Source organism: Anolis sagrei, chromosome 5 (genome assembly GCF_037176765.1).
Source record: "Anolis sagrei isolate rAnoSag1 chromosome 5, rAnoSag1.mat, whole genome shotgun sequence".
NCBI lineage: Eukaryota > Metazoa > Chordata > Lepidosauria > Squamata > Dactyloidae > Anolis > Anolis sagrei.
In genome coordinates this window covers 162,378,721-162,406,512 of record NC_090025.1, presented here as the reverse complement: position 1 = coordinate 162,406,512, position 27,792 = coordinate 162,378,721, and the positions used below count along the sequence as shown (strand labels likewise).

The 27,792-nt window shown below is 39.2% G+C and overlaps 1 protein-coding gene across 3 annotated transcripts in view; it reads left to right on the top strand.

Moving 5' to 3' along the window:
* The window catches only part of GRAP2 (GRB2 related adaptor protein 2), a 71,798-nt gene that overhangs the window by 31,215 nt on the left and 12,791 nt on the right, over positions 1–27,792 (top strand). Inside the window, exons 1-5 of one of the 3 annotated variants that reach the window (XM_067469190.1) lie at positions 5,795–5,938; positions 10,359–10,444; positions 15,594–15,685; positions 20,031–20,150; positions 23,608–23,779. In XM_067469190.1, the coding sequence (XP_067325291.1) occupies positions 10,367–10,444; positions 15,594–15,685; positions 20,031–20,150; positions 23,608–23,779 (462 nt within the window). In that variant the 5' untranslated portion in view covers positions 5,795–5,938; positions 10,359–10,366. Of the gene's footprint in view, positions 1–5,794; positions 5,939–8,730; positions 8,865–10,358; positions 10,445–15,593; positions 15,686–20,030; positions 20,151–23,607; positions 23,780–27,792 lie in introns of those variants that run through there. The other 2 variants (XM_067469192.1, XM_060777088.2) reach the window with 2 other exon arrangements.

Here is a 27,792-nt window from a genome sequence, read left to right as displayed (position 1 = left end):
ACCCACAAACTAACATTACATTTTTATTGATATAGATATTGAGTTTATTTTATTTCATGTTTTGCTTTGATTGTTGTTTGTCTGTTCTTGGGTACTGAATGTTTGCCATTTTTGTTAATTTTTGGAAACCTCCCTTCAGGGAGAGAGGGTGGGTTATACAATTATTATTATTATTATTATTATTATTATTATTGGATCAGAATAATTAGTATCATTGAAAATTGCATGCAGAAAAAGTGGTGTGTGTATGTGTGTGTGGTTAAAATTATGGAGTATTTTTTTAAAAGGCACCTAGCCATAAGTCTGAAGCAGTCAACTATAGAATTGTATCAGTTTAGTCTATCCTCCGGTTCTGTCTAATACATAGAACATCACTGATACAACAGAGTTAAATGTCAAATGCATCTATGGGTTTTGGAAATATTATTAGATTTAGACATCATAGGCTTCTGTCTCCAACAAAGGTGAAGTATTATCACAGTGCAGTTTCACACATGCCAACAGGACTTCTTTACTCAGACCATGTATTAGTGTATCTCTAGATGACAAAACATTATGGAAACCCTTCCATTACGAGCATATTTTCCTGTTATTGTAAATATACTCAATAGGTAACTTTATAAAAATTATACTCAATTGTGTGCAGTAATAGCTGCAACTTTCAGCACACAGCTGAATGCTGCATAGAGCCAGTTACTTCTTTTTTTAGCCCATCAAAACTGACAACGTTATGTCATCAGAATGAAAGGCACAATTTTGTTCACAGCGTGAAAGGAGCTTTAATATCCTCTAGGATAAAAGGTACCTGCAGAATATAAAGTAAAGACAAAAAGCAAGGGAAAAGCAAACCCCTCAAATGTCAGAACAGAACTCTGTCACACCCATAGAGAAGAACTAATGAACTAGAAGCAGAGAGGCTTTCCTAAAGAGCACACTGCTGAGCTAATGAGAAATATAAGGGACTAAGGGTTGCTTGGAAGTTCATTGGATGAAAAGTGAGAGGCTGCAGTTCAGATGCAAGATTACTGGCTGGTAGTATTGAAGTTGGTTGAGGAAAAGCTTGAGGACATCACATAAATTCAATATCAATGTATCAACCAAGCTGATTACCACACATGACAGTTCAGTCCCCTTTAAATCTTGCCCCAGCAATGAAAAATAAAATGAATCCACCTGTTAGGTTGTTTGAAGAAGAATTTACCTCAGTCTATCATTATCTACTGGGTAGCAACTAACAAAACTGAAAGTGAGAGTCATATTTTAATGCTTTCCAGATGGCAAACTTTTAAAAGAACTTCAGCCTTTGTGAAGCTGAAAAATAAAACAAGCTTCTTTCTTTCTAAATCAGTGGTTCCCAACCTTTTTTTGACCAGGGACCAATTGACCAGGGACCACTTTGACCAGGGACCACTCTCCAACATTAGTACCAAAAGGGTTACAAATAAGTTTTTGCTCAACTTTAGATTAGGTTTGGTTATCTAGGATGCAGATTCAGAAAATTACATTGGATAGACCACATCAGCTCAAGTTTCTGATACAGAACATATGCCATCCAGTAGTCGCCATCCGCTTGTCCACAGAAAACCATATTTAATAACCTAGAGCTGATGTGGTCTATCCAATGCAATTTTCTGAATCAGCAAATAACCCCAGGAGCAGGCCTAAAAACAAAGACACCAAGGCACTTCCAGGTGCTCCCCTCAGGGAGAGGGAGGAGGAAGAGAAGCAGCAGGCAGGAGGCTTGTCTCCCCTCCCGACATCCCCATTGTCTTGGCACTATTAGAGGGTTTTGCGAGACCAATCGCTCTTGTTGCAACAGTGTAGTAGCGTTGAGGTCGCAGATCATATTTTAGTTCTTGGTGACCATTGGTGGTCCACAGACCACAGGTTGGGAATCACTGTTGTAAATGATACTGCCAAAACCTCTAATTCCAAAAGGCAAGTTTTTTTTTAAAGGAAAGGACTGCTGCTAAACCTGTAGACATAAGAAGCTCCCATATACTGATTCACACCATGGGTCTATCAAGCATGATATAATCTAAAAGATTCCCAACCTGATGCCAAGATGTGTTTAGTGGAAACTCCCATCACCCTCATACAGCTTTTATCTCATTAACTGGGGATGATGGAGGTTGCCATTTAAAACATCTGGAGGCATCATGTTATGGAAGGCTCGATTACACTGACTGACATCAGCTCTCTATAGTTTCAGAGCAGGGTATTTTCCCACCCTACATATAGACACCAAAGATGGATTCTAGGGCTTTCTACAAAGAAAGCATGTGTTTTGTAATTAAGGTAAACCGTTTTGCTGAAGACTTCCATGGCTGGAATCACTGGGTTGTTGTAGGTTTTGGCCATGTGCTAGAAGCATTCTCTCCTGACATTTCACCTGCATCTATTTCCTAGTTCCAACAGACCTCACAACCTCTGAGGATGCCTGCCATAGATACAGGTGAAACGTCAGGAGAGAATGCTTCTAGAACATGGCCATATAGTCCATCAGGAGAGAATGCTTCTGGAACATGGCCATATAGCCCGAAAAACCTACAACAACCCAAGGTAAATCAATCACAAAAAAAGGTAAACCCTTTTAATTTTGAAAATTTAGGATATATTTTCAGGACTAGACATGTCCTGATGTGATGGACAGACTGTCAGATACCCTTTGCATATATTTGCATACCTTTTCCACTTTTAAAGGATCTATTACATTCTGGTTACATGAAAATCTAGACTTATTCAAAAGGGTAGACTTCTTTGTAGAGCTTCTCTTAAATTTCTTACTAGCTAGCATGATTAGAATATGGATAAAATGAACCCAATTCCCTCATCATATGACCATGTTTCAATCATATATAGCAGTATTTATGTGTATGAAGTAATCAAGGAGAGAAAAGATGAGAAACTGTCCGTTGCTTCTAGAACAAAATGAACAAACAGCTGACCTAGAGGATATTAGGAATTACCCACCAGATATGTTTTATGTGGAAGATTCCTGGGCCTTCCTAGCATAGCTTCAGGCTGGTCATGTCTCTTTGCTATTAACATAGAGGTGAGGAAGACATCTGCAGGATGTTGTGGTTGTTGTTTACCTTAGACGATTTTCCAACTTATTGTGACCCTAAGCCAAATCTATTGCAGGAATATTTTTTGCATGATTTCTTCAAAAAATTGCCATTGCCCCACAGAGTCTTTGAGTGTGACTTGCCCAAGGTTGCCCAGTGAATTTACATGGCTACATAGGGATTTGAAACATGGTCACCAGAGCAGTAGTGCAACACTTAAACCACAGCACCACACTGCCTCTGCAGGACTAGATCACTAATAACCTTAACCAATTAGTAGTCTTTGAATGACCAAACCATACAGTTTATATGTTTGAGAATGAGTCAACCCCAAATATGCATAAAAATACAAATGGGATCCTACGGTCACTTGGCAGTTCAGATATATTTCCAGAAAAGGTGGGTATCTGTATTTGTTTACCATTTCACCAACATCTTTTTAAAGAAACAGTAGTCTTAACTGTATGTTTCAAAACCACAGGAGGAAGGTTAATCTTATCCTTCTACCCTTTGTTTTCTTAGCACTCTCCCACAAACTACTTCTATGCCATGTGCCAAAAGAAAACTAGTTAACAGGAAAAGGTAAAACATCCCTTTCCCCTCTGCTGCTGCTAGAAGGTTCATATCTTCAGCCTTTCATTTTTAAAAAAATCAATAGAATGCTATATACATCTTTGCATTACATCTAGTTTGATTCCAATGCTGCAAAGAAAACATTTTAAAGAAAACTATTCTTAATGTCTTCGTCCTCTTATACCTTATCTGTGGTCAGTGAATGTCAATCATCAGCATATTTCTATTATTACAGCTGAAATGGAAAATTATGATAACTGCCTAACATTCAAGCACACAAGCAACGGATCTGCTGTTTAGTGATTCCCATCTCTTGCTTGATAATCTCAACAGCACACATAAGCTTACACACACATCCTTGTAACTTGCGAAATGTGTGATCACAGGAATCCCCAACATGTTGGTCTTGACTCATGTACTAAGCATCAGCTAACAATTTCCTTGGCTGAGAACCACCTTTTCAACAAGTTTATCATGAGCCTTTTGCCTGCATAGGATATTTAAAATATAGTCAACTATTCAAGAAGTGGCATACAAAGCATTTGTTTCTGGGCCATTTTATAGGCAAGAGAAGAAAACGAGGTAGTAGGGAAGTGGTGAGTAATTACTGAGGCATATCCCACCACAAATATCTCATGCAATTGCTCTGATGTCTTAACCAAGTGTTTTTGCTGCTTTTTCAAGTGCATTAATTTCCCACAATTCTATCTATACAGAGAGAGCAAATAGGTAGATGGGGGCTTCAAGTCATGTTATGTGCCTTCATGTCATTCCCAACCAACAGCGACCGTAAGGCAATTTTTCATTGGTTTTCTTGACAGGATTTGTTCCAAAAGGGTTTGCCATTGTTTTGCCCTGAGGCCTTGGCCAAGATCACCCAGTGACCAAGCAGGGATTTGAACCTGGTCTTCAGAGTTGTAGTCCAATGCTCAAACTACTACTAGACCATACTGGCTCCTTTCTGGTCCAATGTATCATGCACTGGTCACGTTTCTTCTGGAGTATTGCTTGAGTTCTGGAGTTAAGTTTGGATGCCTTATTTTAAGAAGAATATAGACAAGCTGCAGTAGGTTCATTAAAGAGTAGCAACAATGATAAGAGATAGATAAGGATAACAAAACATATAAGGAAAAGTTGAGTAGGGCATGTCCAGCCTATTGAAGAGAAGACTGAGGGGTGAATATTTTAAAATACCTCAAGGGCTGAACAGAGAGGAGGTTGCAGGTTTGTCCTTTGCTGTTCCATCTTTTAAGTTAAAGGAAAAAAGAGTTCTATTGAACATTAGGAGGAACTTCTTGACAATGTAAGTAACAACGGAAACAATTATCTACAACAGTGTTGGGATCTCCTTCTCTGGATATTTCCAAAAGGAGGCTAGACAGTTACCTCGTGGGGATGCTCTAGCACAGAAGTTCTCAACCTGTGTTTTGGCCTACAACTCCCAGAAATCCTAGCCAGTTTACCAGCTGTTAGGATTTCTGGGAGTTGAAGGCCAAAACATCTGGGGACTCACAGGTTGAGAACCACTGCTCTAGTAGGAGTTCCTGCATTGAGCAGGGAGTTGAACACAAGGACCTATGAGACACTTTCCAACTGTGTGGCTCCGTAACTCTATGATTCTATTTTAACTTTCAATGCACTTTTGAGCTTAGGACCATTCTCTATTCAGTCATTATACATACATTCACAGACATATATATTTAGAATTATTGAAAAATCATGTGTAACTAGAAACACATTAGAAACAATTTCAACAAACAGAAGCAGTGAAATTCTTTTGGAAAATTATGATGAAGTAACAGAGAACCAGCTTGGTGTAGTAGAGCACTCACTATGACTCAGGAAACCAGGGATTGGATCATTAGTCAGCCATGAACCCAACTTGGTGATCTTGGGCAAGTCGCACTCTTTCAACCTCAAAGGAAATAAATGGCAAACTTCTAAAAAAAAATCCTACCAAGAAACCCCATGATACATTTGCCTTAGTGACTCCATAGGTCGGAAGCAACTTGAAGGCACACAACTGGTACTTTTAGAAAGGTACTTTTCAAGCTCTTGAGAGATTATGGAATAGCAAAAAAACTATAGTAGATAGATATTATAACTGCAATGAGAAGCATATATGAATATTTCTATTTTTATTTCATAGCCATTTGAAGAGAAAGCTTTAAACTTCAATTTGGTTTATCTTTCCCTGGAAAATTATTATGAGGCTATATGAAGATTACTCAGTATCTTATTCACCCCAGAAATAGAAGAATTTGCAGAAGAGTAAGTGCTCATTGGTGTAACATCCAGTAAGTCAACTTCTTTTCTCATAGCTGATTGTTGCAAGATAACATCATTAAAAAATGCATGATCATATTTACATTTTCTGGGTTAGCGAGCTGGCCTCCATTAAGTCTCCAGAGTGAGATAAATGATGGGTCATACACCTACTGCGATTGCAATAATTGGTGGAGGAATGTGATTCCTCTCCATGAATATACATCTTTAACCTTGTTATTTTTTCTTCATGTTGCAATATTGCTGTTGCATATAATGCTCTTTTATATGCCTCATCATAAATAAGTGTGTTTATCTACTTTGGGAGTGCTTTATTTTAATAGTGTCCGCTATTTGTTCTTTGGGGATCCTTTAGGTGTTTACTCTCTGCTGGATTTCATAGGTGACCCAGAAAAGGGATGTTGTATTTAAAGCAGGGGCTGAAAAGGATGATTTTTTGGCCCTTGCTGAATTTGTCAACTTTAATAATTTTGTGTCAACTGGAAAACTCTTGTGAACTATGTAGAATTATGATAGAAGGAGTTACTGCCAATCAGGACAGACTAAGCTGTAAGACTTTAGTGTAGAACAGCATGGTGTGAATGTCCAAGGAAAATGCATCCTAAACAGAATATTGTTCAACAAAGTCACATCAAACCAGCTGCATTCTGTGTGCATGTAGGCTGCAAAAAACTTTCCTCCAATCAGCCTGTTACATACTTAATCCCATTACTTCAAATCCATTGAAAATAAGCACCAAGAAAATAAAAAGAGCGCTTTAAAATCCAAATCCAGGAGAAAGTATATGAAGAAAAGCCATATTTAGGAATGGAAGGAGATGATCTCCAGCAAAATATCCCTAGGGTACAATTACCTTACATTTTAAGATTTATTTATATAAAATCGATGCCTTTCTTGCTGGTCTGTCTTGATGAAACTCCTTGGTTGATTGCATATCCATTTTAAAAGGCATTTGTAAGATGTTTCATCACTTACCAAAGAATAATACCATAGATTTAATATTAAGCTATCATAAAACAAGGGCATCATAGAAATGCTATCAATTGCACTGTGAATGTTTTATTTTGATGTATGCCCTTCCTTTCTTCTAATAATCATAAGCTATTGTTCTGGGGGCTTCTCCTCCCTCCTTTTCTCTTCAAACAGTTCTATGAAATAGGTCAGGCTGAAAGATTACATGGCTCAGGATCACTTCCAGCAAATTCATGGGCTCCATGAAGAATAATACCTGGATCTCCCAAATCCCAGTCCAGCTCTCAAACCATTATGCCTCATACTGACAAGGCAATTTCCTCTCTTCTACTACTATTCAACAAACAATTAAATAGTGGTAGATTGGTGTGGGGATGACATAATTGTTTGAAAACATGGAATTCGTCCCTAATCTCGAGACACTGGAAGAAAGTGATGGTTAGAATGAATATGTAGTATGATGGCATGGGAAAGAAATGATCTACCCAACATGTGTCTTGTAAAGAGAATCTTTGACAGATTTTTAAAAATGATACAGCATAGCTCTTCTTCTTATAAATGGTCTTACTCTTCAGAAGACTCAAAAACTTTCCCTTATCAAATTATTGTCACTAAGGATTGCGATTCAGTGAGACTGTTGTTAAGATCTTCAAACCCCACACCTAATTGGGGGTCCCAGTCATAAATTACAACATCTATGTGTATGTGTGCACTTCTAGTTAGCAAATGAGAATAATTGGCAATGTCTTCCTTCCTTTCTTGGTTTAATGATTTATATATATTTACATTATCATACTTCATATGATTAGTACAGTATTTCTTGTTTCAACTCAAAGATCACACAATGCGTTACAAAGGAAGAAACAGCCCTTTTCAGCATCAAAGGGATGGGGTGGGGTGGGATAGGATGGTGGACCTTATCACACTTGGGGTTTTCGTCCCTTGCTACACTTTGGGAATGGGACCTGCCGAGCGCCCTTACATGATGTTGGCTTGGCCCCACCCTACTTGCCCATGACAGAAAGGTAAGCAGATTGGGGGGGGGGGGTCTCCCATGTGATGGGGAAAGGGCAATGCACATTGCCACTCTTTCCCTCATCTTATGGGGACAAGGTGCCAATGTGACTGCTGGCAAAACAAAACAAAATTGGGGGAGGGGGGAGGTTAGTGTGAAAAGATTTTATGTCTCACAGCAAAGCAAGATCTGAAGGAGAGTTCATCAGGCAGTTCGTTGTCTTATTTTATCTGAATCATTCCCACTAGCAGTCCATTTCAGTCTAGTTCTCCAACTATGCTACTTTCTAAACATGAAGCATAGCCACAATTAAAAAGGAGAAGGATTCCAGGAAGAGTTCACCACCACTTCTTCATCTACCTGCCCAACATTTCTCTGCTGCAAATCTATAACCAAAGCTTGAGTTTAAATGCTCATTAAGATTTGTTTCCCTTGTGACCACCACCCCCACCCCCCATCACACAAGTGTAAGGATTCTCTGATGGCCCCTAGAAGACACCACAACTCCCAACTCTTAAGTGACAATGCAAATAAAACCTACTTTATGTGATCATTGCTAAGAGTGCTGAGATAATATATGTGTTATGGTCCTGAACACTCCTCATATCTATGTAAATACTCTAGCACTATGGTTATGATTAAAAATAAGATTGTGCCTGAGGATGTTCCAGCAGTGTTATGCAACACTATCATTTACTAAAAGTAATATTTTTAAAAATGGGCACAGAATGAAAATAATTGTAGGTAAAGATGAGGCATATTCACATTTTTACAAAGACTATGTTCTGTTTCTTAGCTGCTCACATAAGACACCTGCACCAACTATATAATGAGCCACTTCCTGCTTTGGTTTTGGTGGCCTCAGCAGAAAAATGCAAGACTGTGAGGGAGAAGGACTGTTGCAGGGGTAGTCCTTTCAGATCATATCAGAACCTTGTTAGCAGGAAATGGTAAGAAAGGTTTTCTCTCCCTATCCTGGCAGCATCTACTGCAGTCATACAAGCAAGATTTTTGTTTGCAGTGCAACCAGTCAAAAGAGCAACTGAGTCTATGAGATGTGTTTGTAATCTGCACATTTCACCCACTGGAATGCACTATTAGAAACTAGATGCACAATTATATTAACAATTTATGTATATCGATAACTCGTTCTGCTCTGTAAATATATGTTTGCTATTATGCACTTATGATTAACAGAAAGACATTTTTGCATCCTGGCCATCTCTATTGACATCCCTGACAGTTTTAGTGCATTTTGTATGATCCCCTTCCCCAAGAGCGCAAGTTCTGAAATTTGTGAGGATAGATAACTATTCCCATATCAATAGTTTTATTCCAAAATACACTTTTATTCCAAGACATTAAACTGCATTTATGTTGTATTCAGCGTTGTTTTCTACCAGCTTCATTGGATACTTCCACTGCTCGATCTGTTGTTGAATTGTGATCTGAACATTGTTGCATGTCAGTAACTTCATAACGAAGCTTTGTCTTTGTGAAACCATTTGAAAACTTGATTGTATTCATCATATTATGTTTTGTGTATGGAAATATTGTTCTTACAACAAAGGTTAAGCTCTTCTCTCAAAACATCAATGGTTTTTCCACAAAAAACTGATACCTGTAGCCCCATGTGTGAGGTGAGACATTAGGGTCTCTTTCTGTCTGCTTGGTTGTGAGTTACATATGGGGTGAAGCAAGCTAGCTGGATGGAGCTCTTTGGCCATTGCCCTCCAATTATGTTTTGTAGTCAGCTGGCTGAGAATAATGGATCTTCAAATCTAATGCATCTGGAGGATACAGGATTGATACAATATTATTGATTACAATATTTGGGTGACGATATTAGCTGACTCTGGTTTGGTGAAACCAGGTTTTTCAGGGAGACTCTTTTGCTTAGCTTTTGTTTCTTTGGCTTTTTGACTTAACTGTGCTGATAGTTGATTTCAGGATTGTGACACACATCAGTGTAGAATGACCAAAAGATTGGCCAATGTAATATGACCCTAAGACTGAATGACAATACAATGGATAAACATTCTCATTGGGACTGGTTGGTCAAGGTTGCCACCGGAAGATGATGCTAAAGTGTCTACTGTGGATGTTGGCATCATCTTCCATTGGCAATTTTGAACAACTATAGTAGACAGATCCAACTAAATTATAGTTTTGTCTCCATCCTCCTCCCTTGCAAAGATACAGTATCATCGTTCTTTAACAATTCACAACAGTGAACAATAATCTATCCTAAAGATTTAGTAAGCTTCTACTCTGTCATATTTGATTCCCTTCTTAGGGGAGGGTGGTGTCTGTACCACAAATGGAAAAACAATTGGAGTACAAGTTCAATCGATGCAGTTTAAGCAATTGGATAGTATTATTTTAGTTCTCAACCGCTGTTATAAACAATGCCCTGTTCCTTCTGGTTTATCCCTATTACACAGAAGGCAATATGGAAGCCATGGCAAAGTTTGACTTCAATGCCTCAGGAGAGGATGAACTGAGTTTTCGTACTGGAGATGTTTTGAAGGTAAGTGCCAAGTGAGGATTTACTGAAGTATTTTTTCCATTAGCACTGTAAAATTCTGCTATGTTGTTATGTCCTTGTAATAACTGTCCATCCTACAAGCCAGGAAGTGTGAATTGGCTCTTAAACTGGCAACTGTAAGTTAGAGATTCACTGATAATTGCCAGGTTACAAAATAATTATTTTTTCTCTTCCAGTATTTTAATTTGCATTTTAAAGATGAGCAAGAAAAACAACATGTTTTCCTTAGATGTCAAGTGGTGGGTGATGTAATTGCAAACCATTGTAAAGGTATTGAAAAGGTAGCCTTTTTAGGACATTTTCCAGGGGAAGTAACAAGCAAGCAATATAGAAAAATGTCTTGTTCATCCATATTCCTAGTACTCATATGGAATACCAGCATCATAAATGTGACATATTCTTTCACATATAGTTGGAGCATGTGAAGGAGTTTTTGAGAGGCAATATTGGACACTTTGTTGAGATGTGTCCAGTATCAATAACGTGTCCAAAAGATTAAAGAGCCAGAAAAGGTCAAGCCCACTAAACCCTTTTTTCCTAAACTACTCTTTCTCTCCTTATAGATATAGATACAGATCCTCTCCTTTTACACTCATTTTACATTCACCAGTTCTCTAGAACTGGTTTCATTGAAGCTCATCACACTAGAGAATGAATCCACCTTAAATCTGGTTTCTGCCTCTTGCAGAATTCCAGGGTTTGTAGTTTAGGGAGGAACCTTTAACAGTCTTCCTAAACTACAAACATCAGAACTCTGCAGAAGGCAGAACCCAGATTTAAGGTGGATTCATTCTCTAGTGTGATGAAGTAGAAATAAACCAAGACCTAAACAAAGACTTTGTTTATATTGTATTATACTTTTTTGCTTTTAACTTGGTTTAGTAACCACAAGAATATCATAATATAATAGACATTAAAATGTTAATGAGTTTCCTGATGTGAGTATTGATCCATGAAAATCTGTGAAAATGAAGTTGAGTTTTATTATTTAAAAGCAGCCATTGGTGTGGGTAATATAGCTGGTGCCTAGCTGCACAAATCTTTACTACACAGATTGACAGTTTGGCTTGCAGCAATGTAAACATTTGCATAAATATTAATTTGTGTTTATTCTTGTGAAGAAGAAAATCAAGAAAAGAATGTATATGCTGATTGTAAATAAACAGAAAGGGTTTTCTTTTGCTTGATTCATTTTGGTAATCATATCTGTCTGGTCTAAATACCCTCAAGGCACCGGATCCTATCTTATTATGGAAGCTAAGCAAGGTCAGCCCTGGTTAATACTTTGATAGAAAATCACCACGTGCTGTAGGTTATATTTCAGAGGAAGGTCTTTGCAAAACCACCTCTGAGTATTTCTTACCTAAGAAAACTCTATGAAATTAATGGGGTTGCCATAGGTCAATACACATAGAATCATAGAATTGGAGGAGAGTTTGTGGGCCATCCAGCCCAACCCCCTGCCAAGAAGCAGGAAAATCGCATTCAAAGCACCCCCGAAAGATGACCATCCAGCCTCTGTTTAAAAGCCTCCACCACACTCCGGGGCAGAGAGTTCCACTGCTGAACATCTCTCACAGTTAAGAAGTTCTTTGTAATGTTCAGGTGGAATCTCCTTTCCTGTAGTTTGAAGGTACAAAACTTGAAGGTACATATGCACAATTTACATCTGTAGAAGAAACTAAGGTTTCCAAACTAGAGTTCTTCCAGAAAGACCCAATGTGTCAGATGTTGGTGATAATAGTAACTGTACTTTCCTTTTTAAGACATCCATTTATCTAGATGCCTGAAGTGCAAAGTTTGAGGGTATTTCTCCTTCTTTTCTCCAATGTTCTCAAGCATTTTTCCCTCTCTCATAAGCAAGGTCTTTTTTTCAAACTGATATATTTGTTCTTATAGGGGGTTTTTTTCCATGTCAGGAGCACCTTGAGAAACTGCAAATCGCTTCTGGTGTGAAAGAATTGGCTGTCTGCAAGGACCGGGGATGCCCGGATATTTGATGTTTTACTATCCTTGTGGGAGGCTTCTCATGTCCGCACATGGGGAGCTAGAGATGACAGAGGGAGCTCAAACCACTCTCCCTGGATTTGAACTGCTGACCTATCGGTCAGCAGTCCTGTCGGCACAAGGTTTTAACCCATTGTGCCACGGGGGTGGGGGGGGGCTCATGTTCTTATAGTGAACTGTGAAGATCAAGGTCAGTACGTCCAATCTCATCCCTCCCTGTTTTTGGGATGTTCCCATCCTCTGCCCTATTTTTTCTCCACTCTTTTTTAGTGATTTAGAGATAAAGCAGTCGCCTCCTGTGCTGAGTATGATCTCTTCCCTCACACACACATTAGTCAACTTGGGCACCCAAGCAAAGCTTCCAGTGAATGTCCCCTTCTGTTCCCTTTTCCAGTCTTATACATTTCAATACTTTTAACTCTTTCTAGACCTTTGGCTGCTGTGTTTAGAAAGACCATCACCACTACCAACACTTTCATACAAATCAGTTGCAACTTGACTTGGAGGTGATGATGTTCCATCACACGCAAAACACTCTGATAGACCAGCACATTAATATGCAAACATACTCTTCTGTATATCAGAATCTGTTAGTTTTCCTCCCTACCTCCCTAGAGTCAGTTGAAGGATTTATATTTGTCTGGTCTAGCGTACTAAAACAAAGCAACCCATTATAAACTTCACACAGACCTTTTAAACCCCTCTGTAAGATCTTCAGGACAGAACGCTTTCATCAAAGGCATATAGAAAGCCATGCTTCCGATACCATCACCATTTGAACAAGGCTGCAGGAATTTGGACAAAACTAACAAGGCAATTTTTCTAATACTCCTGTCTTGCTCCTAGCTTTAGTTCTTTGTTGAATGTACCTTTTTACCTGTGGCTTACAATTAAGAGCCTTGTTACCAGCAACTCCACAATCTCATAGTTTTTTTTCCTATCACCCCAAATCACTAAATATATTTCTGTTTCCTTTCTGTATTGTTTGTATTGAATTTGAAGTTTCTTTTTATATAGGACAGGGATACTTTATTTTTAGGTTTTCTATTTAGAAATCCAAGTTGGAATCTTCACCTACATGTTCTGTGTCAGGAAAGTAAATCTACTCTCTTCTCCGTACAGGCAGTTCCCAAACATCTGACTTACAAACGAGTCATAGTTAAGAACAGAGGTGAGACAACACGAAATGGGAGAAATCTACCCTTGGAAAGGGAAATTCACTCCTGAAAGTTATCATGGGGAAACCAGAACCTCCCCCAAAACAATGTTGGCACAACTGTGGGAAATAGGAATTTATATTCACATGTGGTGGGATTTTGAAAATATACAAAAGTTCCATAAAATAATTAAGAAGGAAATAGAGGTATTATTAGGGATAAAAATAGACTGGAACAAGACACAATTTTCCTACAGAAAATAGAAGGCGAAGGGGATCCAAAGAATGAGTGGGATTAATAAATTACATATTAGATGCAATTAAAGCTTCAGTCACTTTAGGCTGGAAGGATAAAAAAAATGGGACACAAAAATATGATATAAATATTTAGCGGACTACCTTCTCCAAGGCTACATTAGTGAAAGGAAAAGTTACCACAGGATGGGCCATATCAGAAAGCTATGGGAGGCAAAATGGAAAGGCTTAATTTACAGAATAAAGGAGAAAGAAAATATGTAAGGAATTAAATAAGATTATCCTCAGGATCGAACAAGCGTAATCAGTACAGCAACATATGTAAACTGTTCCTGAGGAGGGGAGAGAAGGAGAAAGAGGAGAAATGATGTAAACACTTGTTACTAAGGGAAAATGTTTTGAATGTTTGTATAATGTTGTGTAGCACCATTCACAATAATTCTAAAAATAAAAAGGCAAAGGAAAACAATTGCTGCATTGCACACTGCACCACTGCAACAAAAAAAAAGCCAAGTGTAGACAGGATCAAAACCACATTATCTCCAATGTATTGTCGAAGGCTTTCATGGCCGGAATCACTCAGTTCTTGTGGGTTTTTTCGGGCTATATGGCCATGTTCTAGAGGCATTTCTCCTGACGTTTCGCCTGCATCTATGGCAGGCATCCTCAGAGGGTGAGGTCTGGAGCTGGGAAAAAGGGGGTTTATATATCTGTGGAAAGACCAGGGTGAGACAAAAGGCTACTGTAAGATGGGCTAGGTGTGAATCTTTTCAATTGACCACCTTGATTAGCATACAATGGGCTGACTGTGCCTGGCGAAACGTCAGGAGAAATGCCTCTAGAACATGGCCATATAGCCCGAAAAAACCCACAAGAACCACATTATCTCCCTTTCCTTCCTGCTTCTTGCCACATCTCTCTGTCACACTCCCCTTCTATCTCTCCTCCATCTCTTCTTTATCTCTGTATGTCCACTACTCTCCTCCTCCCTACCTCTTTCCCATTGCATGTCTTCTTTCAAACATCAAGAAAGGAATCCCTTTCTCACAGCACAAGATGAGACATTTGAAGCAAGAAGTGATTGTTTACGGCACTGTTAGAAAACGCTATCCCTTCTTCAGCTGTCCTTGGAATAGCTGGGCAACAGGTTGTCAGAGGTAGAAAGTCGATTAAATCTTCACCTGCTCCACAAGATTGTTCTTGTGGTGGAGGCTTCCTGTTTGGAGGCTTTTAAACAGAGGCTGGATGTTCATCTGTTGGGGTTGCTTTGATTGCAATCTTCCTGCTTCTTGGCAGGGAGTTGAACTGGATGTCCCACAAGGTCTCTTCCAACTCAATAATTCTATGATTCCTCACTCCCCAGTGCATTGGTCATCTTATCATAGGAAAAAGTGAAGAAACGTGGCAATTGAAGCTATGAGTACATGCAAGATATTGGTGAGAAATCAGAGATAAGTACAGTAGGCTGAATGAAAAGACCGGTTGACTGCATGGGGCCCACAACCAGTTAGGAGAGGAGCCTGTGGGCTTGGGGCAGAGATTTAAGAAGTTACTCCTGTAACTCCTATGCCAGCTGGGGCATTTAAGGAGCTATAGCCCAAAATGGTAGCTTTTTCCATATTCTGGTTGAAGGTATGGAATTTCTGAAACTTAGGCAAGTGCCAAACCCCATGCATCCCATAAGTCAATACTAATTCTTCCTTTGATGTACAGATCTTAAGCTCTCAAGAAGAATGGTATAAGGCTGAGCTGAAAGGTTATGAAGGCTACATCCCAAAGAATTTCATAGATTTTCACATTCCAAAGTAAGTGCGATCTTATTTTAGATTTTATATTCAGTGTGAAGTGCTGAAAAAGAAGAATGGAAGAACTATGCCACAGCAGACCTATGAGCATGGCTTACCCTATATTCTTGCAATATACACATTCTCCCTCTGCCTAACAGTATGGTAGAATGCATCAGTTAGTTACTGATGCTACCAAATGTAGTACTGGTTTCCAGTCCTCATCACATCACAATTTGTTGCAGTCAGAATATGAAACATGGAATATATTTATTTATTTATACAACATGGTTACAGAAGCTTGATACAATTTTGAGTGTAATGGTGCGATTCTATAGAATCCCAAGATTTGTAGATATGGTCCTTGGAATTCTAATAAAGGGTAAGTATTTCTTATCTGGAATTCCTAAAACCAAAATCCTCCAGTATTCAAAAAATGTCTACATGGGGGGGAGGGGGGGAGTTAGTGACACCTTTACTTTCTGATGATTAAGTGTTCACAAATTTGGTTCATGCACAAAACTATTAAAATATTGTGTATAACATATATCCAAGCTATGTGTGCAAGGTGTATATGAAATAGCAATCCCATCTCTAAAATAACTCAGTTTGTACACATATGTAAAATCTAAAAAATGCAAACTACTTCGACTCCCAAATATTTGAGATAAGGGATACTCAATTTGTACTGTAATTCAGGGAATACACACAGAAACAACCTGGGAAAATTTAAGTGGTATTGGACTACTGTAACTATGTAGTATAGATATGATTTAGTGCTTTTGTGTGTGTGTCATGAACAACTTGAGAAACTGCAAGTCGCTTCTAGTGTGAGAGAATTGGCCATCTGCAAGGACATTGCACAGGGGATGTCCAGATGTTTTACCATCCTGTGGGAGGCTTCTCTCATGTCCCCGCATGGGAAGCTGGTGCTGACAGATGGCAGCTCATCCCACTCCCCAGATTCAAACCTCCAACCTTTCGGTTAGCAGTCCTGCCAGCACAAGGGTTTAACCCATTGCGCCACCTGGGGCTCCAATTTAATGCTGAATAGATCTGAATGAGCTTCATGGCTCAACCATTGGGCAAATCACACACCTCTCAGACTCAGAGGAAGGCAATTGCAAATTTCCTCTGAATAAATTTGAGCAAGAAAACCTTGTTATAGGTTCTCCTTAGGGTCACCATTGGCTGGAAACAACTTGAAGGCACAAGCCAACAGGGCTATATCTGAATCCAAACCAATTAATAGCCAAACTACATTACATCCTTTTTTAATCAAACGTCTTTTTTTGAGAAAGTTGCACCATAACAGAAAATACATGCCTGGCAGCTTGGTTTTAATAGGCAAGGTGTCTGGCAGTGTCAAGTTTCTAAATACTGTAATCATTTCCATATAGTTAACTTGAAACAGGTGTGATGAGAGCTGTTTTTTACAGCACTGGCTTATCCTTAGTGTTATGCTGTGCCACTGCCACCTCCTGAAAGGAGTTGTCAAAAAGAGTTCCATCTACTGGCAGCCAAGGTGTAGAAAAATGAATTTAGACCAATATAGGTTCAGTTGAGAAAAAGTAACTAAGTGCACTGTTTCTTAATGAACCTGGATGTCTAAAAGAAACTGTAAAACTGGAGTTGATTAAATTAAATGTACTAGAATTATTGGAAGTGGCTTTTTCTTTTTAAAAATATACCCAGAAAATGTTTCTATTTGCACATTCCCTGATGATGTCTATTTGAAGGAGATCTCACAGTTTTCTATTAGAGGTGCATGTATTTTACATGTCTATCCCGCTCTTCTTACCCCGAGGGGGACTCAGAGTGGCTTGCTAATAAGACAAAATACAATGTCATATTATAAATGCAATAGACAAAAACATAAAGCGATAAAACCAATAAAACATATAAATACAATTAATCCACATTAAAACATAATGCCCAGTCGCAAGTAGCTACTCATGGTGCTGCACTTAAGTCAAGTTCCATATTGCGTATTCCATATTCCATATTGCACTACTGCCTGACGCCTGATTCCAGAGCCAGGTCTTTCTAAACATCAGGAGGGAGGGAGCCAATCTGATGTCACTGGGCAGGGCCTAGTTCCATAGCCGGGAGGGCCACCTCTGAGGAGGCTCTGTCTCTTGTCCCCACCAGTTGTAGTTGTGAGGGAGGAGGAATCAAGGTCAGGGCCTCCCCAGAAGACAGTAGTACTCTAGATGGTTTAGAGGGGGAGATACATTTGGACAGGTAGGCTGGCCAGAACCATTTGTACTTCGTGTTGTTACCATTAGGAAGATATATGAGTGAATGCATACATCTTTTGCACTGTACTGCTGATAGTTTTATTGCATGAAGCTAAATGTCTCTTCTAATAGTCTGACATGTGTGTCCAGGTAAATGTACAGCCATTGTATTTCATAATAGGAAAGGCATGCTTCCATTTTAATGTTCAGGGCATAGGGTTACAGCCTGTGTTGGATGGGGTTACACTCCCCCTGAAGACGCAGGTTCGCAGCTTGGGAGTGATCCTGGATTCATCACTGAGCCAAATCTCGGCGGTGGCCAGGGGAGCTTTTGCACAGTTAAAGCTTGTGCGCCAGCAGCGCCTGTACCCTGGGAAGTCTGATCTGGCCATGGTAGTTCATACATCCCTAATAGATTACTGCAACGCACTCTACGTGGGGTTGCCTTTGAAGACTATTCAGAAACTCCAACTAGTCCAATGGGCAGCAGCCAGATTACTCACCGGAGTGCCATACAGGGAGCACACCACCCCCCTGCTATGTCAGCTCCAATGGCTGCTGGTCCATTTCCGAGCACAATTCAAAGTGCTGGTCTTGCCCTATAAAGCCCTATATGGTTCCAGTTCAGCTTACTTGTCTGAACATATCCCCCTCTATGTTCCACCTCGTAGTTGAAGATCTACTGGGGAGGCCCTGCTCTCAGTCCCACCGGCCTCACAAACGCGTCTGGTGGGGATGAGGGACAGGGTCTTCTCGGTGGTGACACCCCCCCCCCCCCCGCTTGTGGAATTCGCTCCCCAGCAAGATTAGATCGGCGTCCTCCCTCCTTTCTTTTAGGAAAAAGCTAAAATTGTGGTTTTGGAACCAGGCTTTCAGCTAGCTGGCACAGCAGCACTTTGAACATTAATCTGGAACATACAACTATTACGATAATTGGAAACAGCTATGTGATTATATAATTAATGTTACTGTTTTTAATCTGTTATGTATTTATGGTTTTATATTGTTGAGTATTGATTTCGTGGCATCGAATTGTTGCCTGTGTTAGCTGCTCTGAGTCGTCCCCCACCCGAGGGGGTTGAGAAGGGCAGGGTAGAAATGTTGTAAATAAATAAATAAATAAAGCTGCAAAAATGTAGTTTGACAGCAGTTTGATTTCTCACACCATCCCACCATTCATATTAGAGTCTTGCTAGAGTCTTGTGAGAGTGATAATTTCTGCACAGAAAATGGTTTTTCCACCACAGAAAATGATGTAGTTTATGGCTTATTGTATGAAAAATTCATATTCGCCGTGTTTTGTACAGAAAAATGAATTTTCCTCAAATAAAATATCATTTTCAGTGCATAAAGTAATCATGACATTTTCTGTGCCAAAAGAATGAAAATTTTGCACACAATGCCCTTAGTCTAACATCCCCTTAGCATAGCATAAATACTCACATGTGGACATATGCCACAGCTGCACTGTGCAAATCCCAAGCAAAATAACAAAACCTCATAGGCCATGCCAATAACTAGGAATCATGGTGCAATGCACAATACTTGATGCTCAACTGCAATATGCAGTCACAACGCAGAATATAGGGTGCACAATTATACCATATATTGCACAATTTGCAAAGACTTATGTGTACATATGTCCATGGCCCCATCTTCACCGACCATTAAATGCAATTTCAAACCAGTATTAAAGAAAGTGGTTTTGCAGTCCAGATGATTACATTGGAAATTCTGGAACCAGTTTGAGACCTGGGTGGTAATTACACAAACCACAGATGTGCATGGAGAGCTTTCTTTTGCACACTTTTGCAGGAGTTTGTTGCCTGGCTCCCTCAGTTTGAAGCTAGCTTCTAACAGCATTAAATAGTCAGTGTAGATGGGGCCCATACATGAACTCCAACTATCACATTCCAAACTTGTATAAACTTTGGAAATGAATTGGAATCAAGGAATCAAATCTTTTTCTGTAGCCAAGGAATGTTTTATAGAATGAGTCATGGGCATTTCTTCCCATTGTATTTGGTCTCTTTACCTGGCTTACTGCTAATCTTCTTTCTGATTTATTTTCCTTTCTCACCTGTTTCTCAATGCCAACTCCATTGATTTCTGTCAACGCTTGGCAGCTGGTTCCATGAAGGAGTGTCTCGTCATAAGGCTGAAAATATGCTCAAGGATAAGGTGGTGGGTGCTTTCATCGTTCGAGCGAGCCAGAACTCCCCAGGTGACTTCTCCATCTCTGTCAGGTACCTGCGACTTCTAGTCTTCCTTTTTAGCACTAAAGAAAGATTGATGCAGTGAGAAGAGGTCTCCCACTTGCAGGCATCTAAAAATAGTATACTAAAAATAGTATACCTTTTTGTATCTATTTGCAAAAGATTCCCAAGTTATTTTCAATTACTTGTTTACCTTCAAAGATATATTGAGACGGTTTATAATATAAAATCTGCCCAATAAAATAATTCAGAAGACATTTTTCCAATCACCAGCTTAACCACCCTCTTATAACTTCAGTAACACAAAGAAAATGTTTTATTCTTTTATCACAATTTATTGTGTTATTACTTATTTCTGTGGTACTTTTCTGAGTTTTAATACACCATATTGTAAATTCCATTTTGATTTTGTGGGAGGAGGATGTGTATAGAAATGTCTCACCTTGAAAAACTCAGACCTAAGCCCTCTTGTGTTTAGCAGAGCTTATGATTAAATGAGCATGCTTAAGTTTGCAACCTAAAATTTCTAAAAATGAAACCACTGTTTTAAAATGGCAGAACGGTGCAAACAGCAGGGGCCAATACAGAGCTTTTGAAACATTCTTATTTGACCTTTCAGATTATTAGCTCTGTTGCAGCAAAAGCCACAAAGCCTTAAAAACCACCCAGACTTTATGATATAAGCTTGGAAAGAACTCCAATCCGTGTCATCAATGGTGTGAAATGTCATCCCAAATTAGAAGATATGCATACTCAAAGTCGCTGGGAAGTGGAAATGGGAATTGTGAGCAGCGAGCCATGAAAAGTATCGACAAGTACATTAACTTCAGTGCAAAATGAGTCCATGGACCCCTCCCCAAACAGCAGTGATAATAAAACATATGGGGTTTGAAGCATCATATATTTTGTTCTTGAAGGCAAGAATTAATGTTATCATTTCCCTCCTCACTGTGAAAAAATTGTCAAAATTGTACAGTTTTCAAAGGAAATTCACACTTTAGAACATGTTCTAGGCTAAAAAATGCATGTGTGATATGTACCTTTGTGCACAGAAAACTACATTTCCTACATGGAAAATAATAGAAAATTGTGGTGGGTACCATGTGGAGGGGAGGGTGGGATTGGTGGCCGAATCTGCACCATTATTCAATGCTTTTTTAAAACCTCTGATTCTACTAATCTCTAGATCCTCTAGTGCAACTCTGTGGTTAACTTCCAATAGAATCATTCTGGAGGACATATAATTGTCTAGTTAATTCTTCTTTCTAGAAGTCTGTGGGTCCTCCAGTGTGACCCTATAATTGACTTCCACCAGACGTTGACCACAGAGTTATTCTGAATGCTCTAGAACAGTGGTTCTCAACCTGTGGGTCCCCATGTGTTTTGGCTTACAACTCCCAGAAATCCCACCAGCTGTTAGGATTTCTGGGAGTTGAAGGCCAAAATATACTGTTAGTTGCCCAAATATACTGTATTGCACCTGAAGAAGTAGGTTTATATCTACAAAAGCGCGTGCTAAAATAAGAACTATGTAAAGGTGACACCACAATCCTTGGTTTTCCTCTTCCTCCATCCTTTTAAGCTGCAGGAAATAACACAGATACTTTGGAAACTTATTTTAAGATACAAAAAGATCATTGAAAAATGTACAAATGCTCTTGAAATCATATCTAGAAAGTGAGTGGGAAGACTTCTGCAATTATTTGGTTTTGGTTTTGCACGTGAAGATGAAGTAAGCAGCTTCCCCGGTGATCTGTGAGAGTACTGTTGGTCCTATAAGTGATCCACTTCCGTGTGATCTAACTGGAAGAAAGGAAATGACGATCAAATCATATCTAAATTAGCAATCAGTCTAGAATAAAGGATGCAGATTTGAAGATCAGGGGCTTTCCCTCCTGTGTTTGGCAACACAGAAACTAAGAAAACCAGTTCCTCTCTTATCTTTAACTATGTCCAATTATGTAAAAGGGCTACGATTCTTCTTTATTCAGGCTTTATAGTGGCAATTAGTCTGAATTCCCATACACTGTATTGTAATGGCTTATTAGAATAAGAAATGCCAAGGACACATAGTTTGAAAATTATTTTTCTAGACAACAACTGCCAGAATCCACCTGTCAGCATGGCATGGCTCTACACGCTAGGGAAATAAAAGCTATACTTTCAGATTCTGAAGATATGTCATTGCCAACTTTGTCCTCTCTTATAGATGGGAAGAATTTAAAACAGCCTTGAGGGTTTATCTCATTTAACCAAAGAGGCAACTGGCTGATCATTTACCTCCTCACAGACTTATTAACCTTTGTTACTGGTTTGTTCCTTCAAGTCATTTCTGATTCTAAGGTGAAAACTTTCATGAGGTTTCCTTGACAAGAATTATTCAAAGAGGATTTATTTCACCTTCCTCTGAAGTTGAGAGGCTGTGACTTGCCCAGGGTTGCCCAGTAGATGTCCATGGCTGAGCAGGGAGTCAGGCCCTAGTTTCCAGAGTCATAGTCCAACATTCAAACCCCTGCATCTTCATGGGCCTCTCTGAAGAGCTCTAACCCTATCCAATTGGTCCTATCTCTCTCTTTGCAAATAGCACTGGGACAGGGGTATTTCCAGTTGGAAGAGACTATAGGAGGTGTTAAAGCCCCTCTTCCTACCTGGAATATGATACCTACCCACCTCTCAGAATTATGGCCCCAGTAATGGGAAGGTATGGCAGGCATTAGTATATTTATTTAACTAAAAAGCAACCAAGCAAATATTACAGTTGCTAAACCAGGAATTGGGGGGTGCAGTGAGTCTGGGGACCATTTTGTCGATGGCATCATATGGGAACCCACAGAGACAATTAATTAAGAAGTCCCAAAACTCAACCACTTCTGGTTTTGACTTACAATTTTTTTAAAAAAAAAGTTAAAACAGTGCAGGTAGATGGATTAAAAGGTGAGTATGTTCTGGAGGATTTAACAATAGACATTTCAAGCAAGTATCTTTGGGACAGGAGAAAGAAAAAGGGTTGTTCGGAGAGTTTGAAGAGATTTAGGGCTACCAAAAAAGGCCCAGTGAACCACATGTCATCTTTTAGGTCCACATTTTGTTTATTTCTGCCTTAATCACTTGAAATTTTAGTAACAAACACATTCTCACATGTACATGTCCCTTTCTAATTATAGTACAACATCCTTACAGACAGATTCTATTTTTACAGTTTCATTTACAATCTAAAAACTGTTCTTCCCAGAAGTATTTGAGGGCTTCCCAAAGATCCCCAGTGCAATTCTAATGTATGCTTCCATAGTATAGTCAAAATATAAAGTTTCCTATTATCCACAGTTTCAGGTAGCCACAGAGGACCTTGGAACAGATCCCCCACAGATACAAGGGTTGTCTCGTATTGTTCATGCAAGATGAACAGCAGTAGTAAAATAGGGCCATTTTAAAATGACATAAGCGGAACTCTATTGCCAATACATTTTAATTTCCCCTCGATGTCCAGGAATGAAGTAGATGTCCAGCACTTTAAAGTGATGAAAGATGCAAAGGGCAACTACTTTTTGTGGAGTGAGAAGTTCCAGTCATTAAATGAGCTCGTGGAATACTACAAGACTGTTTCCATCTCCAAACATACACAGATCATCCTGCGAGAGGAAATTATGCAAGAAGAGCAGGTACCCTTAAGGATCTTTCTTTCTTTCCTTCCTTCTTTCTTTTTTATAATAGTCAAGGTGAAAAAGTTCAGAGTGTTGGTTTGGAGGCATGTCATTAGAAAATTTAATGAAGTGACTTTGGCTATGACATTGGCTAATTTATCAGCTTTTACATGGTCTGCTCCCACGGTATAATTACCCACCAATCTTATATGCTATTCTCAAGATCTTAATTAATTTGGTATCTTCTAATCAGCCTTTAATAAAACATCCAGCTAAGAACCACATCTTCATTTTGAATCAGATATGGTCGTCTTCCTGATTTTCCCTTCTAAATACCCTAAAGGTACCAGATCCCATTTGATCTTGGTCTGTCTCTGGTTAGTACTTGAATGGAAGGCCACCAGGTGCTTTAGGCTATATTTCAGAAGAAGACACTATCAAAACCACCTCTGAGTATTCCTTGCCTAAGAATACCATATGGAATTCATGGTATCACCATAGGTCAATAGCAACTTAAAGATGCACACAGACACATAGACATAGAATGAACACTCCTTTAAGCCCAGTTATGGCACAGTGTTTGCTAGAGATTATATAACCATATATTTGCATACATACTCATACACAGACGTTTCTCCCCAAACACATGTACAGACATTGCTTCCCCACCCACATAAGATTTAATCTCCCATCCATGTCTACTGAGATCTCAGGAGGTGAAAGACTCATTATGTTCTGATAGCTACCACAATTAGCTGCATGAAATAGCAATCTTGGAAATGAATGCTGTGGGCTGGACATGATTTTCACTCCTCCCACCCCTTAACACTCTTCAGAGATGATGGTGCTGCCTCAGTCTTGATACTACAATGTTCATGGTTCGCTTTTTGCGGACTCGCTGTTTCACAGGTTTTTGCCTCCTGGCAACAATGAAGTGTGGAAGGGGGTTTCACCCTCCCCCTCAGGAGAGAGGTAGCCAATCATAAAAACGAGAGAGAGGAGATACAAAGCAATACGTAAATCACAGCGTTATAGCCCCTTCGTTATAGCTAGGTGTGCAGTGCCTTTAAATCTCTCCTCACTTCTGCCTCACCCCCAGAATGCGAGATAGATAAATATAGATATAGATATAGATATAGATAGATATAGATATAGATATAGATATAGATATAGATATAGATATATATTGTGGGTGGTCCTGGAATGTAACACCAGTGATAAGTGAGGAAACATTGTATCTTGCTAGGAAAACCCTCACTTCCTTAATGCTGGCCAAAAGCCCTGTTACCATATAGGTCTGTAAAGATTTTGTTACTTCGCTCCTATGTGATAGCATAAAGACACCTTATAGCAGGTTGTCCCATTTTCTATTGTCAACTGTTGGGAAGGTATACTCTCTCCCTCTGGAGGCCAGAACCGCCCCATCCATCCTAACATTTAGGAAATGGGTGAAGACGTGGCTGTGGAGTCAGGCCTTCGATGAATGAGACAACACCATAGGACCCTGGATGGAAGTTGATGTAGATCCATCTTAATAGGACGACTGACCACTGTAGTTTTATATATAGTGTTTTTAAAGTTGTTTTTGTAATTGTGATATATGATATTTTAATGAGTGTATATGTTTTTATGGCTGGAAACCGGGCTGAGTCCCTCAATGAGGTTGAGAAGCTCGGTATAGAAAACTGTGAAATAAATAAATAAATATATTATTTATCTATACAGCCTGAACAGCAGCTGAGACTGAAAAATGTAGACTAAAGCAGACATGTGAGAGACCCCTGCACATCACAAATATGTGTTTGAAGATTCCATATAGTTATTAGACTGCCATATATTAGGGATGTAATAGATGCTAAAGATAAGTACAGAAAGAACAAAGTAAACTGTATAGGAATAAAAAGACATAGGATGGGTTCCCTGGCTGGAATATGATTTTACCTTCTGAAATGAATTGCAATCATCCAAGGTATGAAGGATCAAAACGGAGAAGTGTTCACAGAACTGGATTTGATCCGTTCAATCTGGACTAAGAAAAACAGAATGCATATCATCCCAATACCCAGTCTTGTTGACTGGGACTGGAGGATTCTGGGAACTATAACCAAAAAAGTAACATCTCTGAACTCTGGAGTGAAAATATTAATATCATAAAATTGATATATACTAAGAAAGAGACTGAGGGAAAATGATACAGATCATGAGTTGGGTTGCCAACTTCAATATGTCTTCTGTGTCTTTAATGATTGTGAGGAGAGGAGAATATTAGAAGGCACTACTTATCACACAAGTTAACATAAAATACCTGCTGAAATTCCTCCTTCTTATGCAACTGTTAAAAGTACAGAGTCCTGCTAGCTTTCTTCCTGGCAATCCTAAAAAAGATATTTATTTGGAGATATGTTTTTCAGAGAGAGATGTCCAACACTTGACATAGTCATTTTATTAATATATTCTATTAATTTATTAAGTACTGCTTGATGTTGTAGAAGTCCCTTGCATGATTTGAGACTGTTAATCATTTTCTGTATGTTCAATAAGTTTAATTTAAAAACGCAAAATACAATACACTATCCAAAATGCTGCAGAAGAAAAAAAACCGAAGACAGCACCGAAAAATGAGAAGAGACCTTTTTGTATGTGTTAGTGACAAGTCAGAGAGAACACTTTGTGTTAGAACTGCAGGTAATATTTCATTGTGAAGCCTATTCCTATCTTCCTTTCTAATCTACAATAAATAAAAGGAGATCATTGAAGTTATGAGAGTGAAAGAAATACCAAAGGAAAAAGAAAACACACTGCAAAATATATTAGAAAGTACTGAAATCTCCAGACTGTTAGCATCCTGATTCAGTCTATGCCAGAACTATGAGGAAATAGCTGATGAAAGTTTGCCAACCATTGCCAAGGTACAATGTTGACAAGGTACATACACGGTAACTACAGTAACCAAAGCCCGGCTTTACCAGGAACTAGACTAATATTAAATTACCAGGATGTGATTGCTGGATAAAGGCATACAAAGCCATGTGCTTATAATAGCAGTGGATTTATAGCCCACATTGTATTGGGAAGAGCAGTATATTTGTTCAAAAAAGGAGAACGGATGCCCTTCCCTATCTGGCAATCACAGTGCTGCCTTCCTATCCCTCAATTATCCATTTTTAAGGTACTGTTGTAGCCTGCAAAGAACTGTGCTTCTCTAGAAAGGCAAGTACTGGCATGAAACATTAACAAAAGATAGAAGATTGAGTCAGAAATAAGTATGATGGGACGAAACATGCTTAATACAGACTGTTCAAAGCTGGATATGGCTAGAAATAGCGTTTTCACCCATTAGACGAAAATACTGTTCCCACTGTTGCTGCAAGTGACTTTAAATTGTTCATTATGTTACAAGCATCCCTTTTTCTGGATTTAAAAATAATAATATTCACATGAACAGTGCAAGAGAGAATCCAAGAGATGATTCAACCCCACAACCAGGAAGGAAAGCTGATTGTGAACTCTAAATTACACAGTAATACTTGGATGAGAGACCGCCAATGAATATCAGATGCTGTAGGCTGTTTTTAGAGGCAGGAATTAGCAAAACCACCTCTGAGTATTCCTTGATTAAGAAAACCTAATGAAATTCACGAGGTAGTTACAGTGTTCCCTCACTTATCACAGGGGTTCCATTCCAGGACCACCCGTGATAAGTGAAAATCCGCAAAGTAGGGATGCCATATTAATATTTATACATTATTTTATATATATTATATATTATTTTCTTACCCACGCTTCCTTACCTGCCTCCCGACCCATCCCAAGGGCGCCTTCCTAGCCTCCCTGGCCTCCACAGACCCCAGCAGAGCCTCCGGAGACACACAGGCAGCAGCAGGCCAAGGAGGAAGGCCTTCCCCGCCGCAACTCAGGCTGCCGCACTTCCAGGGTCTGTGGAGGCCAGGGAGGTAGGCCTTCCTCGCCACGCATCGGGCCACCGCACTTCTGGTGTCCCTAGCCTCCACTGGACGTAAATATTTTATATT